We start from the raw sequence: 13,885 nt of genomic DNA, 5'->3' as shown, positions 1-13,885 counted from the left end.
ACTCAAGTACTGTACAAAATAAAATAAGAAATGGGAGCAGGAGTCGGCCATCTGATCCGTCGAGCCTGCTCCACCATTCAGTAAGATCATGGCTGATCTGACCATGGACTCATCTCCACCTACCTGCCTTTTCCCCATAACCCTTAATTCCCCTACTGTGCAAAAATCTATCCAACCTTGTCTTAAATATATTTACTGAGGCAGCCTCCATTGCTTCATTGGGCAGAGAATTCCACAGATTCACCATTCTCTGGGAAAAGCAGTTCCTCCTCACCTCTGTCCTAAATCTACTCCCCCAAATCTTGAGGCTATGTCCGCTGGTTCTAGTCTCACCTACCAGTGGAAACAACCTTCCTGCCTCAGTCTTAATTTTATATATTTCTATAAGATCTCCTCTCATTCTTGTGAATTCCAGCGAGTACAGTCCCAGGTGAGTCAATCTCTCCTCATAGTCTAACCCCCTCATCTCTGGGATCACCCTGCTGAACCTCCTCTGCACTGCTTCCAAAGCCAGTAGATCCTTCCTCAAGTCAGGAGACCAGAACTGCATGCAGTGCTCCAGGTGCGGCCTCACCAGTACCCTGTACAGTTGCAGCATGACCTCCCTGATCTTAGATTCAATCCCTCCAGCAATGAAGGACAACAATTCAATGGCCTTCTTGACAGCCAGCTGCACCCGCAAACTGACCTTTTGTGATTCATTGTAGTACCCATCTAAAAGTTCCCAATATTCTGACTCTACCGCCACCCCAAGCAGGACACTCCAGACACCCACCACTCTCTGTTAACAAACTTGCTGCTCACATCATTTTTGAAACTGCCCCCTCACCAAATTTTTTTTTAAATGTTTTGCAAATAGACCAATTAACATCCATAATCAGTTTTGATGGGTAAACAGTGGAAAACATAGTTTAAAACTGCACAGAAGGCATTAAATTGAAATACCAGAACATTTTCAAATCACAGATCTATTTATTTAATAGGAAATACAAGGGGATCGTTGTGGCTTGCTTAGAATTCAATTAAAAATGGGAAAAAGAAACCGCAAAATATTCCATCAGAAAATCAAAATACATTTTTTTTTAAAAAACTAGGGAATCAGAAATTACATCTGTTTTAAGTTTAAGATTCAGCCAACACCCTAAGCCTCAGCTTGTCCAGGATAACCGACCAACAGGGGGAGACAGAGTTCCTGGAATGGAAGCGTTGGGCAGTGGAGGCCACAGAGAGAGAGAACAAAACATCGGCCTACTTCTTTCTGGGAAGGCTCAGCGTGTTGGAGGGAGCCCACGGCGATCACGCGCTGCCGCTAACACACCGCGAGGGGGGCTGGGTTGGCTCCGGTGCAGACGCCAACCTCTTTGCAGCTTGACCGCGGGTTTGAAGTAGAGCCGACGTCACCGTGGAGGTTCCAAGGCAGCAGTGCGCACCCGCTCACGTGAGCTATGGCAACAATACCGCCCTGGTGGAGGGAGTTGGGGGGGGGGGTCCACTCCAGAGGGGCATGAACGGGAGGGAGGGTGTGTGCTGCCTCCTTTTGGGCTGAGGAGGATTCCAGGGAGGTGTCTTCAGATTTACAGACCCGTTTTGCATAGGATCTCGCTGCCCCTTGGCTCAGTCCTCGGACAGCAACCACACCCGCGGGGTCGGACCCCCAAAAGAGCGGGCGTGCGGTACTGACGTCGAGCAGGTCTTGCGCGGCGAGGTGGGGCGGCGGTGCCCTGCCAGGGAAGGGAGCGGTCACCCTTCAGAACTCCTGGTCCCTGTGGCGGCGGGTCTGGATGGGTGGTGGGTGCTCTAGCTCACAAGCCCTGCAAGAGGGGAAAAACGCTCGGCCATTAAGTGACGGAGGCTTGCACGGACCTAGAGGGCAGCCCCTGCCTCCCAAGCTGATGAAACGTTAACAGCACCAAACCCGGCATGCCTCTTGTTCCACAAGATCCACTGGGAACGCTGTCAACAGAGGCTAAACAGGCTCCAAATCCAAGTTCAATTGTCATTCAACCATCCACACGTATACAGACAAATGAAACATCATCCCCCTGGGGCCAAGGTGTAAACCACAACACACACAATCACACACAGTACACAGCGTTATGATCCAGCACACACAGATCCCCCAGTGGCACGGCATGAGGATTGATGGTGTATGGGACAGTGCCCTTTGGGGATTAGCAGGGACAATCTTACAGAAAGATGCAAGATCCTGGGGGGAGGGGAGATGTGGAGAATCTTCAATGAGAGAATTTAGTTTGTCACTTAAAACTAAGGCGTTTGGAAATTTATTACTGCGTGGAGTGGCGAGTATTTGGTACTCTCTGCCTGAGGGAATACGGGAGGCCAGTTCAGTCCATCAGAAGGCCGGGTGGAAGTCCAGTTCAAAACTCGAAGGTCAATTGGAGCCCGGACTGAGTCTGTGAATCACCACGAGTCCACTGGGGGGGGGGGGGGTTAATGGTTCTATGTCCGTGGGAGGCTGAAGAAGCTGGCCTGTCCTGGGGGTTAGAGGGCTGTGTATGTGTGAATGGGTGGCTGGGTGGGTGGGAGGGAGGGGGAAATGGGGCTCGTTTCGCTGTTTCATCTGCATCACCCCGCCACCCACTCTTGATGTGCCGGGAGTTACTGCCCACACACACGGTGAGGGCCACGAATTACACGTTCGTAGCCCTCACACCCACGTGAGGGGTGGGTCTTGCCATCTCATCGCGCATCCAGATGACGGGGAGACTCCCGCTAGCCCCCTGTCCTCCCAGGACGACAGCACATGTACTCACCGAGGTAGTCATCCATCAAAGAGCCGATGGCAAACTGCAAGTGAAGTGAAAACACTCGTTACAGGAGTGGACGGGACCCTGCAATCTCCCCTCCTCCAACCAGCTAAAAGTGGTGCGTTTGGCATACAGATTCCTGTGCTTCGCCCCCTCCCCCCCTTGCGGGCCGTTCCCCTCCCCTCCCCCACTCCCCGCGGGCCGCTCCCCTCTCCTCCCCTGCTCCCCTCCCCTCCCCCATTCCCTGCGGCCCTCTCCCCCTCCCCTCCCCCACTCCCCGCGGGCTGCTCCCCTCCCCCACTCCCTGCGGCCCTCTCCCCCTCCCCTCCCCCACTCCCCACGGGCTGCTCCCCTCTCCTCCCCTGCTCCCCTCCCCCACTCCCTGCGGCCCTCTCCCCTGAAACCAGGCTGAGTACTCACTATGTCGTTTTTATCCACCCTGGTCCCTACGATCTTCAGGCGAATCTCATCATCTTGCTGAATGACTATGTCCTGAAGGGGAAGACTCAGAATTACAAAAGACCATTCTGTCAAACACGCACACTAAAAGAACAGCCGCTCTCTTCTGATGGAATCTGGGAGAGGCCAGGGCCAGAGTGGAAATTCTCTCCGAGCCCCTGAAGTGATTCCAGGGCCCGGAGGTTCGACATGAAACAGCTTCCTTTCTACAATTCCAAGCAGCAATGGTCAGGCTCCCTGTTTAGAGACACAGGACAACAGCAAGGAGCTCCAGTGCCTCACCACTCTCGCAGGCAGGAATTTGCTCTCAGGCCTGTGGAAGTGGGTTACTCCCGATTCGCTATTGTAAATCTAACAGTCCCAGTCTTACGGACATCCGGAGGCTGTACTTCTGGTTGGACAGTCGTTACAGCTCTGCCGGCCAGTGAGCTGAAAACTGAGCAAAACCAAAGCAACGATGGTGCTGGAGGCAGGAAATCGGTTGTTCTTTGTTTGTGCAGCTTTTCACTGGTTCTATTTCGTTTCTTTGCTCTACTGCGAAGGCCTGCAAGAAAATGAACCTCAGGGTGATATTTGGTGATCTGCACCTCCTCTGAAAACTGCAGAAATCCGAAAGAAAAACAGATAATGCCAGAACACTTAGAAGATAGGGCAGCATCTGTGGAGAATGAAGAGTCGTTGCCAGGTCCGGCTGAGGGAACATTATAGCTGCTTCTCTCTCTCTCTCTCTCCCCCCCCCCCGCCACCACAGATTACTCCCAAACCTGCCAAGTCTTTCCAGCACTTTCTTTAAAAATCCCACACAACGTTATTTGGTATTTTTCTTCAAGTAATTCTAGCCAAACTGTTAACCTTTCTTGCTTCCAGAGGCTGAAGTTAGGCGGGATCCAGGACATCTGCTCTCATCTGCACTGAAGGGCGACTTTTTTTATAACAGTTTGAAAGCGAATGGACGGTGAACCAATTCATGAATACTACCTCATTATTTTTGCTCTCTCTTTGCACTACATTTAGATTTTAAAATAAAATTCTTATTGCAATTTATAGGTTTTTAGCAACAGAATTGATATCATCGGCATATGTCATGAAACTTGTTAACAGTGGCAGCAGTACATAACAAGAAAAAAATGAATTAAAATAACTAACTAAGTAGTGCAAAAACAGAAATAAAAACGTGGGTTCAATGTCCATTCAGGAATCGGATGGCGGAGGGGAAGAAGCTGTTCCTGAATCGTTGAGTGTGTGCCTCCTCCCTGATGGTAGCAATGAGATCAGGGTGTGTCCTGGGCAACGGTGCAAAACAGGTTCAGTGATATTAAAGCTGGTTCTGATTCAGCTATTCAAAGAGAGAGCAGCAATAACGAGCTGAATTCTCTCTCACCCAATGACCCCACCCATCTGACAACAGAATGACTAGTCACTGGCCGGTCCCATCTTCCCTCACTGCTAGCTACTTGCTGTGGTAACAACTACCAGCCTTCTCAGTGGCGCTGAGCTAGACTGGAGGGGGAGAGAAGAAAACAAATCCATTCCTTCCGCGTTATAAAGCCACTGAACGCCCGAGCAAAGTTGAGTCACCTACCTCATCGCTGGTCTTGTAACAGGGTGGGTTGGAGTTGGGGTCAAATTCCATTTCTGATGGAATAGACTGGGGAGAAAGACACGTCAGGACAAACTGATTGGCTTTATGGCAAAGACAAAATCAAAAGTCAAAGTAAATTTAACATCCAAGTACGTCTTTGTTAGCATTTGCTGCCCTCAGTTTCATTTTGGCTTCAAGTACCTTGACTACAATGCGAAAATCCCCTACAGCAGTGGTCCCCAGCCTCCGGGCCGCGAAGAATGCAGCGGTAGCTGGAACGCACCCAGCACGTCTTTAAGAAAAAAAGCCCGGCACGTAATTAATTGGCTTGTTTATTCTGGCTTTTTTCTTAAAGACGTGCTGGGTGCGTTCCGGCTACCGCTGCATTCTTCACGGCCCGGAAGTTGGGGACCACTGCCCTACACGCACAGCCAATCTTCAGGTTAGAACAGGGGTTCCCAATCTTTTCACGCCATGGGCCCCTGCCGTTAAACGAAGGGTCCAGGTTGCGAACCCCTGTGTTAGAATGAAGCTGTCACTTTGACACATGCACACACATCGAGGGGCAGAATGCATATTGTACTCAGTTCCTCTGACCAGGTGGCAATTTCCTGCCACTGTCATACAAACAGACCTGCTAGTTTACACAGCGGGCATAGCAACCGGTTGGTGCATTGGCTGTGTTCCACAAGGGACTTCCCCAATCCCTCACTCCACCCAACCCTTCACTCTCATGCACTTCCTTACCACTCCTTCAATGTACCCATGCAGGACATGGGAGACCAGGCCATTCGGCCCATCGCGTCTGCTCAGCCATTTATTGTCCCTCTTTCTCAACCCCATTCTGCCCGTAACCTTTGACACCCTCACTGATCAAGAACCGATCAACCTCTGCTTTAAATATACTTGAATGTGCCAATGAATTCCACAGACTCACCACCCAGTGGCTGAAGAAATTCCTCCTCATCTGTCCTAAAGGGGCGTCCTTGTATTCTGGGGCTGCGCCCTCTGACCCTGGACTCCCCCCACTATAGGAAACATCCTTGCCACATCCACTCTATCTAGGCCTTTCAAAATTCAGTAGGTTTCAATGAGATCCCCCCCCCCCATTCTAAATTCCAGAGAAGGAGGCACCAAATGCTCCTTCTCACAGTAAGCTGACCCTTGAAGGTGAGCTTCCCCACTCTCCAGGTGAAGACTGTCCCTGAATACCTTACAGGGTGTGTGTTCCACACTTATGTGAACCACTCAAAGCAAGTTCCACGTTCACCCTCTGAGTAAACTCTGTTATCCTCCCCTCCACCATCCACCCTCACAACTGCATTCTCTTCTCTGTGCCCTTACGGTGGCAAACGGAATTCCATCTGGTCACCACCCGCACCCCTTGCCCCACCAGACTTCTCACCTCGGCAAACAGACCCAGCCAATTCGATGAACCTAGGGAATTTGCTGCCATGGGCGACTGTGGAGGCCAAGTTATTGAGGGCGGAGGTTGACAGGTTCTTGATCAGTCAGGGCAAAGGTCACAGGGGGATGGGGTTGAGAGGGATAATGAATCAGCCATGTTGGGATGGCGGAGTAGAGTCGATGGGCTGCTCCCACATCTTATGCTCATGACCCTGTAAATCCCTGACCCTGACCTAGCATCCTGGGATTAGTCAGCAACTCGATGAGCTGTCGGTGATTAATAGCCTGTCGACGTCACCTTCCCCCTCTGTTTACCCACGAGCGACTGGACAGTAATCTGCCGGTTCGGATTTGCTTTTTCCACGATAGGCGTGACACGGTCACGCAGTTCTGTTACAGCTTTTCTGGCAGCACGTTGAGACGTCCGCAGTGCAGGAGTTCATTCCCAGACCCCTCGGTTAATGGTAGGGGGTCCGTGGCATTAAAAAAAGGTTGGGGGTCCCCTGCCGCGGAGAAACACTCCCGACCAGCGCATTCTGGGCTTCAGGAGGATGCCCTGGGGCTCGGTGTGTGGAGGACCATGTCATAGGGTTCTTCCACCACTGGACAAGGAGGGGTTGGGTTGGGCTGGGCGAGGAACCCCCTCAATTATTGCAGTATATCACCACCCCAGCCGGTGGTATAGTGGTGTCCATGCCAGCCTTCGAGCGGAGTGGTCCCCGGTTCGATTCCGGCCAGCTCCTTGCACACTTTCAACCCGTGCTGGGTCGAGCGTCGAGCTACTGACTCGACCTCGTTAAAAAAAAAGAGAAATGCTAATGAAACCGCAAGGCTGCCGCCCCACGGAGAGAACAACAACATTACCACCCTGGGGAGGTGGGGGGGGGCCACATGAGTGGCAACACTCCTATTGGTTTTAAGGAATATAATAGCACACTGCTTAACGTATTAACTATGAATTGTCAATGGTTCAATTTAATATCAGAGAATGTATATGGTTTACAACCTGAAATTCGTACTCTTCACAGACAGCCACGAAACAGAAAAAAGAAACCCCAAGCAATGAATAACAGGAACATCGGAACCCCAAATCTCCCTCCCCCTCACAAGCAGTAGTAAAAACATCGACCCTCCCCCTCCCCTCACTCGCACCGGCTCTACCCTCTCCCCCCACCATGTAAGAATATACACATTTCATGATTTATCCTTGTAAATATTTGAACGAGGTTGATTTTGATTTCTCTTTAAGTGACTCAGGTTCAATTCTCTGCCACCGTCTGTAAGGAGTTTGTACGTTCTCCCTGTGACCCGGTGGGATTCCTCCACGTGCCCACATTCCGAAGACAAATGAGTTCGGGTGAGTAAGTTGTGGACGTACAATCTTGGCTCTGGGAGCGTGGCGATACTTGCAGGCAGACCCCAGCATACCCTCAATGTTGGGCGCCAAGGCCAAGTTAAGGTGGAGGTAGCTCGGTTCGTGATGAGTCAAGGCATCAAAGGTTACAGGCCGAAGGCAGGAGAATGGGGCTGAGAGGGATAAAACTCAGCCCTGATGCAATGGCGGTGCAGACGCGACGGGGCGAATTGCTTAATTCTGCTCCTATGCCTTACAATCTAACTGGGGCTCAGAGGACTGGGCAGGAAAAGCTGATGTTTGGTTCTCAGGAAACAAAAGAAGTAAAAGAGCAGAAACAACAGGGACGCGAGTCAAACTGGGAAGCACAGAGGGGAGCAGCATTATTTGGCCATTCAAAGGTCTTGCAATGACTGTAATTCACGGCAGCATCTCGTCCCTATGTGAGGTACAGCAAGGTAACACTGAGGTACCTTGGGGCACTGGAAGCAGCAAGGCAGAGTGAGGGCCGGTCAATGTGACTGGATGGCCAGCATGGGGACTGTGGGCCAAAGGGCCTGTTTCTTTATTCGGCGACAGAGCCTTCCGGCCAAAGGAGTCTACGCTGCCCAAATCACCCATGTGACTAATGAACCGACTGAAGGGCAGCACAGGAGCATAGTGGTTAGCACAACGCTCCACAGCGCCAGCGACAAGGGTTCAATTCCCACTGCTGCTCGTAAGGAGTTTGCTCAGCTTCCTCCGGGTGCTCTGGTTTCCTCCTACAGTCCGAAGAGGTACCGGTTGGTGGGTCATTGTAAACTGTACCGTGATTAGGCCAGGGCTCAACTGAGGGTGGCTGGGCGGCGCGGCTCGAGGGGCCTGTTCCGTGCTGGATCCCAATAAAAACAAATAGACAACCGGCGTGCCTTTGGAAGGCGGGAGGAATCCGGAGCACCAGGAGGGAACCCACGCTGACTCCGGTGTGAACTGAGCCCGTGTCGCCAGCGCTGTGATAGCGTCACGCTGCCACTCTGCTCCCGGTAACAAAGGGGAAATGTCTGTTACTTGGGGGATACAGGGGTACAACACATCGACAAGGTTACGGGGTCGTCGCAAGGCATTATACAGCCAGTAACGCGGGATTCACTGGACAGGTTTGCAAAGACGGATGTCTGGGTACACCATTATCACAATGAGTGGTGTGGAGCGCGAAGGCGTGGTATTAGGAATCGTTTCGACCGCTCGAGTCGAGTACGATGCTCTCCTAAGGGGTTACTGCTCAATGGAGAAAACAATGTGCGATGTGGGGGGGGGGGGGGGGGAGGATGATGAATGGGGTAGTTCTTCAGAAAAATGAAGGGGGGACCTCACTGAAACCCGTCAAAATAGTGAAAGGCCTCACTAGAGTGGATGTGGAGAGGATGTGCCCTATGGTGGGGGAGTCTAGGACCTGAGGACACAGCCTCAGAATAGAGGTGATGTCCATTTACAATGGAGATGAGGAGGGCGGTGAATCTGTAGAACTCATTTCTACAGTCGGCCGTGGAGGCCAGCTTTCTGACTATATATAATGTGGAGACTGATCGGCTCTTCATTAGTGAGGGCGTCAAAGGTTACAGGGGGAAGGCAGGAAGAATAAATCAGCCATGATGGATGGTGGAGCAGATCCGATGGGCTGAATGGCCTCATTCTGCTCCTATGTGTTACGGCCTTGTGGAAACCCACACACCCACAGGGAGACGGGACAAACTCCTCACAGACAGCGGCGGGAATTGAACACGGGTTTGCCAGCACTGTGAAGCATTATACCACCATTAATTTTTAAGAAATGATACCGAATTCTCAGCCGCCGTAATGGGACTGAACCAGTTACTTAGCGAGCAGCTTTACCAGTGAACAGGAGGTGAGCGTCAGCAGGTTTTACAACTTACGTGTCTGGAGATGAAGCAGGACATGGGCCCGATTTCAGTGAAGAGTCCAACCTGCAGGGTTCAGGAAGAATAATAAATAAACTGAGCTGCTGTTTGACTCATCCCTAGCCTAACTCTATACTTACACGACCCATCCTTAACCCTGGGGAGTAACAGGGCACTAGAAATACATGACTGATCCTCACCCTGGGGAGTAACCCAGACGTAAGGCCGAGGCTTGGCTTGGAACATTGAGAGCATTCTGGGGCCCCTCGTCCCAGGAAGGATGCTCTGGCGTTGGACAGGGTCCAGAGGAGGTTCACAAGGATCAACTTGGGAACAAACAGGTTAACATACGAGGGGCATTTGATGGCTCTGGGCCTGCGCCCGCTGGAGTTCAGAAGAATGAGTGGGGACCTCATTAAAACCTATCTTGGCCCACATAAGAGCGAGGACGTTTCCAATAGTCTGGGATATTTCCTAGCCCAGGACCTGAGAGCACTACCTCAGAATACAAGGGCATCCCTTTGTTATTAATAATAATCATAACAATAATAATATGCACTTTATTGATTCGTGGGCACGTGGCCAAGTGGTTAAGGCATTGGACTAGCGACCTGAAGGTCGTGAGTTCGAGCCCCAGCCGAGGCGACGTGTTGTGTCCTTGAGCAAGGCACTTAATCACACATTGCTCTGCGATGACACCGGTGCCAAGCTGTATGGGTCCTAATGCCCTTCCCTTGGACAACATCGGTGTCGTGCAGAGGGGAGACTTGCAGCATGGGCAACTGCCGGTCTTCCATACAACCTTGCCCAGGCCTGCTCCCTGGAGAGTGAAGACTTTCCAGGCGCAGATCCACGGTCTCGCAAGACTGACGGATGCCTTTACTTTATTGATTCTGAGCGGGAGATTCTTCTGTTACAGCAGCAACATTTAAAAACATTTAGCAGTGTGCAAACTAATAAGGCGCAGAATAACATACACAATAATTTACCAATGTGCAATAATGTATGAAATAATAAAACAGAAACTATTGTACTATGATGCGTGTTCTTGTGTCACACAGAAATGAACTGTTGTATATGCTGACTGCATTTGGTAGGAAAGATTTTCTGTAACGATCCTTGTGACAGTGGAGCTGAATGAGCCCGTTGGAAAAGGTGCTCCGCTGTTTATCCAGTAGGTCATGGAGAGGACTGTCCATAATGGATAACAGTTTGTTTAGCAGCCTCCTCTCCACCACTAACTCAGGCAAGGACAGATGAGTTTATTTTGTCTTTTCGCATCACCAGCACCGATGCTGCGCCCCCAACGTAAAGCCGCAAAGAAGACCGCACTCGCTACAACAGACTGGTGAAAGATCTCCAACATCCAGAACAGAGACGTTCGGAGGAAGTTTACCAGAATTATCCCGGGAATGAAAGGGTTAACGTGCGAGGAGCACTCGTTGCCTCTGGGCCCGTGCTCGCGGGAGTTTACAAGATGAGGGGAGGGGCCCCAATGAAACCTATTGATTATTGAAAGGCCTTGATGGAGTGAACGTGGAGAAGGCATTTCCAATAGTGGGAAGAGTCTAGGACCAGAGGGCATGGCCTCAGAATAGAAGGACGTGCCTTTAGAACAGAGATGAGGAGGAATTTCTTTAGCCATAGGGTGGTGAAGCTGTGAAATCCATTGTGGAGGCCAAGTCACTTTGGATGTACTAAAAGTGGACGTTGGTGGGTTCGTCATAGTAAGATCGTCAGGAAAAAGGCAGAAGAATGGGATTGAGAAGGATAATAAATCAGCCTTGGTGAAATGGCAGAGTGGACCTAATTCTGCTCCTATGTCTTATGGTCTTGTAACAGGACACGATTGATTCTTATTCTGGGAATAACTGAACACCACCTTGAATCACCTGGGCAAAAGCAATACCTACATCAGGCTGCTTTTCATTGATTACAGCTCAGCGTTTAACACAATCATACTTAATCAACAAGCTCCAAAGCCTGGTCCTCTGTACCTCCCTCTGCAACTGGATCCTTGACTTCCTTACCAGGAGACCAGAGTCTGTGTGGATCAGAAATAATATCTCCTCCTCGCTGACAATCAGCACCGGCACACCTCAAGAATGCTTGCACAGCCCACTGCTTTACTCTCCCTATACCCACGATTGCGTGGCTGGGCACAGCAACCACCATCTATAAATTTGCCGACGACACAATTACTGTTGGCAAAATTTCAGATGGTGACCAGGAGACGTACAGGAGCAAGATAGATCAGCTGGTTGTGTGGTGTCACAACGACCTTGCGCTCAATGTCAGTAAGGCCAAGGAACTGCTGTCGACTTCAGGAAAGGCAAGTTGAGGGAACACACTCCAGTCCTCATCAAGAGATCAACAGTGTAACGAGTGAGCAGCTTCAAGTTCTTGGGTTCATTCATAGCTTGTTGCACCAGACAGTCAGCCATTCCTGTCTGGTGTGTAATGTCAGGATCGGTCTCCTTTCGGATTAACCAGGTCACGGTATGAACGTTCCTGACTCAACCCTTCTATTTTTTTAAACAAGGCCAAGTGGCACAGATGGAAAGCGTGCTCGGGGGGGGTGGGACTGGCCTTGAACTCGGGAGTCTCCACTCCGAAGTCCGGCGCTGATGTCACTGCACCACCAGCCGTCCCCAAGTTCTTGGGTGTCAACATTTCTGAAGGTCTATCATAGAAACCACAGAAAAACTACAGCACAGAAACAGGCCTTTTGGCCCTTCTTGGCTGTGCCAAACCATTTTCTGCCTAGTCCCACTGACCTGCACACGGACCATATCCCTCCATACACCTCCCATCCATGTATCTGTCCAATTTATTCTTAAATGTTAAAAAAGAACCCGTATTTAGCACCTTGTCTGGCAGCTCATTCCATACTCCCACCACTCTCTGTGTGAAGAAGCCCCCCCCAATGTTCCCTTTAAACTTTTACCTCCTCACCCTTAACCCATGTCCTCTGGTTTTTTTCTCCCCTTACCTCAGTGGAAAGAGCCTGCTTGCATTCACTCTATCTATACCCATCATAATTTTATATACCTCTATCAAATCTCCCCTCATTCTACTATGCTCCAGGGAATAAAGTCCTAACATATTCAACCTTTCTCTGTAACTGAGTTTCTCAAGTCCCGGCAACATCCTTGTAAACCTTCTCTGCACTCTTTCAACCTTATTTATATCCTTCCTGTAATTTGGTGACCAAAACTGAACACAATACTCCAGATTCGGCCTCACCAATGCCTTATACAACCTCATCATAACATTCCAGCTCTTATACTCAATACTTTTGATTAATAAAGGCCAATGTACCAAAAGCTCTCTTTACGACCCTATCTACCTGTGACGCCACTTTTAGGGAATTTTGTATCTGTATTCCCAGATCCCTCTGTTCCACTGCACTCCTCAGTGCCTTACCATTTACCTTGTATGTTCTACCTTGGTTTGTCCTTCCAAAGTGCAATACCTCACACTTGTCTGTATTAAACTCCATCTGCCATTTTTCAGCCCATTTTTCCAGCTGGTCCAAGTCCCTCTGCAGGCTCTGAAAACCTTCCTCACTGTCTACTACACCTCCAATCTTTGTATCATCAGCAAATTTGCTGATCCAATTTACCACATTATCATCCAGATCATTGATACAGATGACAAATAACAATGGACCCAGCACTGATCCCTGTGGTACACCACTAGTCACAGGCCTCCACTCGGAGAAGCAATTCTCTACTACCACTCTTTGGCTTCTTCCATTGAGCCAATGTCTAATCCAATTTACCACCTCTCCATGTATACCTAGCGACTGAATTTTCCTAACTAACCTCCCATGCGGAGGTCATGTCAAAAGCCTTACTGAAGTCCATGTAGACAACATCCACTGCCTTCCCTTCATCAACTTTCCTGGTAACCTCCTCGAAAAACTCCAATAGATTGGTCAAACATGACCTACCACGCACAAAGCCATGTTGACTCTCCCTAATAAGCCCCTATCTATCCAAATGCTTGTAGATTCTGTCTGTTAGTACTCTCTCTAATAACCTACCCACTACCGACGTCAAATTTACCGGCCTATAATTTCCCAGATTACTTTTCGATCCTTTTTTAAACAATGGAACAACATGAGCCACTCTCCAATCCTCCGGCACCTCACCCGTAGACACCGACATTTTAAATATTTCTACCAGGGCCCCCGCAATTTCAACACTAGTCTCCTTCAAGGTCCAAGGGAACACCCTGTCAGGTCCCGGGGATTTATCCACTTTAATTTTCCTCAAGATAGCAAGCACCTCCTCCTTTTCGATCTGTACAGTTTCCATGATCTCACTACTTGTTTCCCTTAATTCCATAGACTTCATGCCAGTTTCCTTAGTAAATACAGATGCAAAAAACCCATTTAGGATCTCTCCCGTTT

At 49.9% G+C, this 13,885-nt stretch overlaps 1 protein-coding gene across 1 annotated transcript in view; it reads right to left on the bottom strand.

The window, feature by feature from the left end:
• Positions 1 to 960: 960 nt before the first annotated feature.
• Positions 961 to 13,885, bottom strand: part of polr2g (RNA polymerase II subunit G) — a 36,353-nt gene continuing 23,428 nt past the window's right edge. Inside the window, exons 4-8 of the mRNA XM_072245731.1 lie at positions 9,484 to 9,534; positions 4,810 to 4,875; positions 3,189 to 3,260; positions 2,775 to 2,808; positions 961 to 1,811 (exon numbers count right to left, since the gene is read on the bottom strand). Of these exons, the coding sequence (XP_072101832.1) occupies positions 1,798 to 1,811; positions 2,775 to 2,808; positions 3,189 to 3,260; positions 4,810 to 4,875; positions 9,484 to 9,534 (237 nt within the window). The 3' untranslated portion in view covers positions 961 to 1,797. The remainder of the gene's footprint in view (positions 1,812 to 2,774; positions 2,809 to 3,188; positions 3,261 to 4,809; positions 4,876 to 9,483; positions 9,535 to 13,885) is intronic.

The sequence above is a fragment of the Mobula birostris genome, chromosome 28 (genome assembly GCF_030028105.1).
Source record: "Mobula birostris isolate sMobBir1 chromosome 28, sMobBir1.hap1, whole genome shotgun sequence".
In the NCBI taxonomy this organism is placed as follows: Eukaryota; Metazoa; Chordata; class Chondrichthyes; order Myliobatiformes; family Myliobatidae; genus Mobula; species Mobula birostris.
Note: the sequence above shows the minus strand (reverse complement) of the source record. Positions and strands in the feature narration are given on the sequence as shown.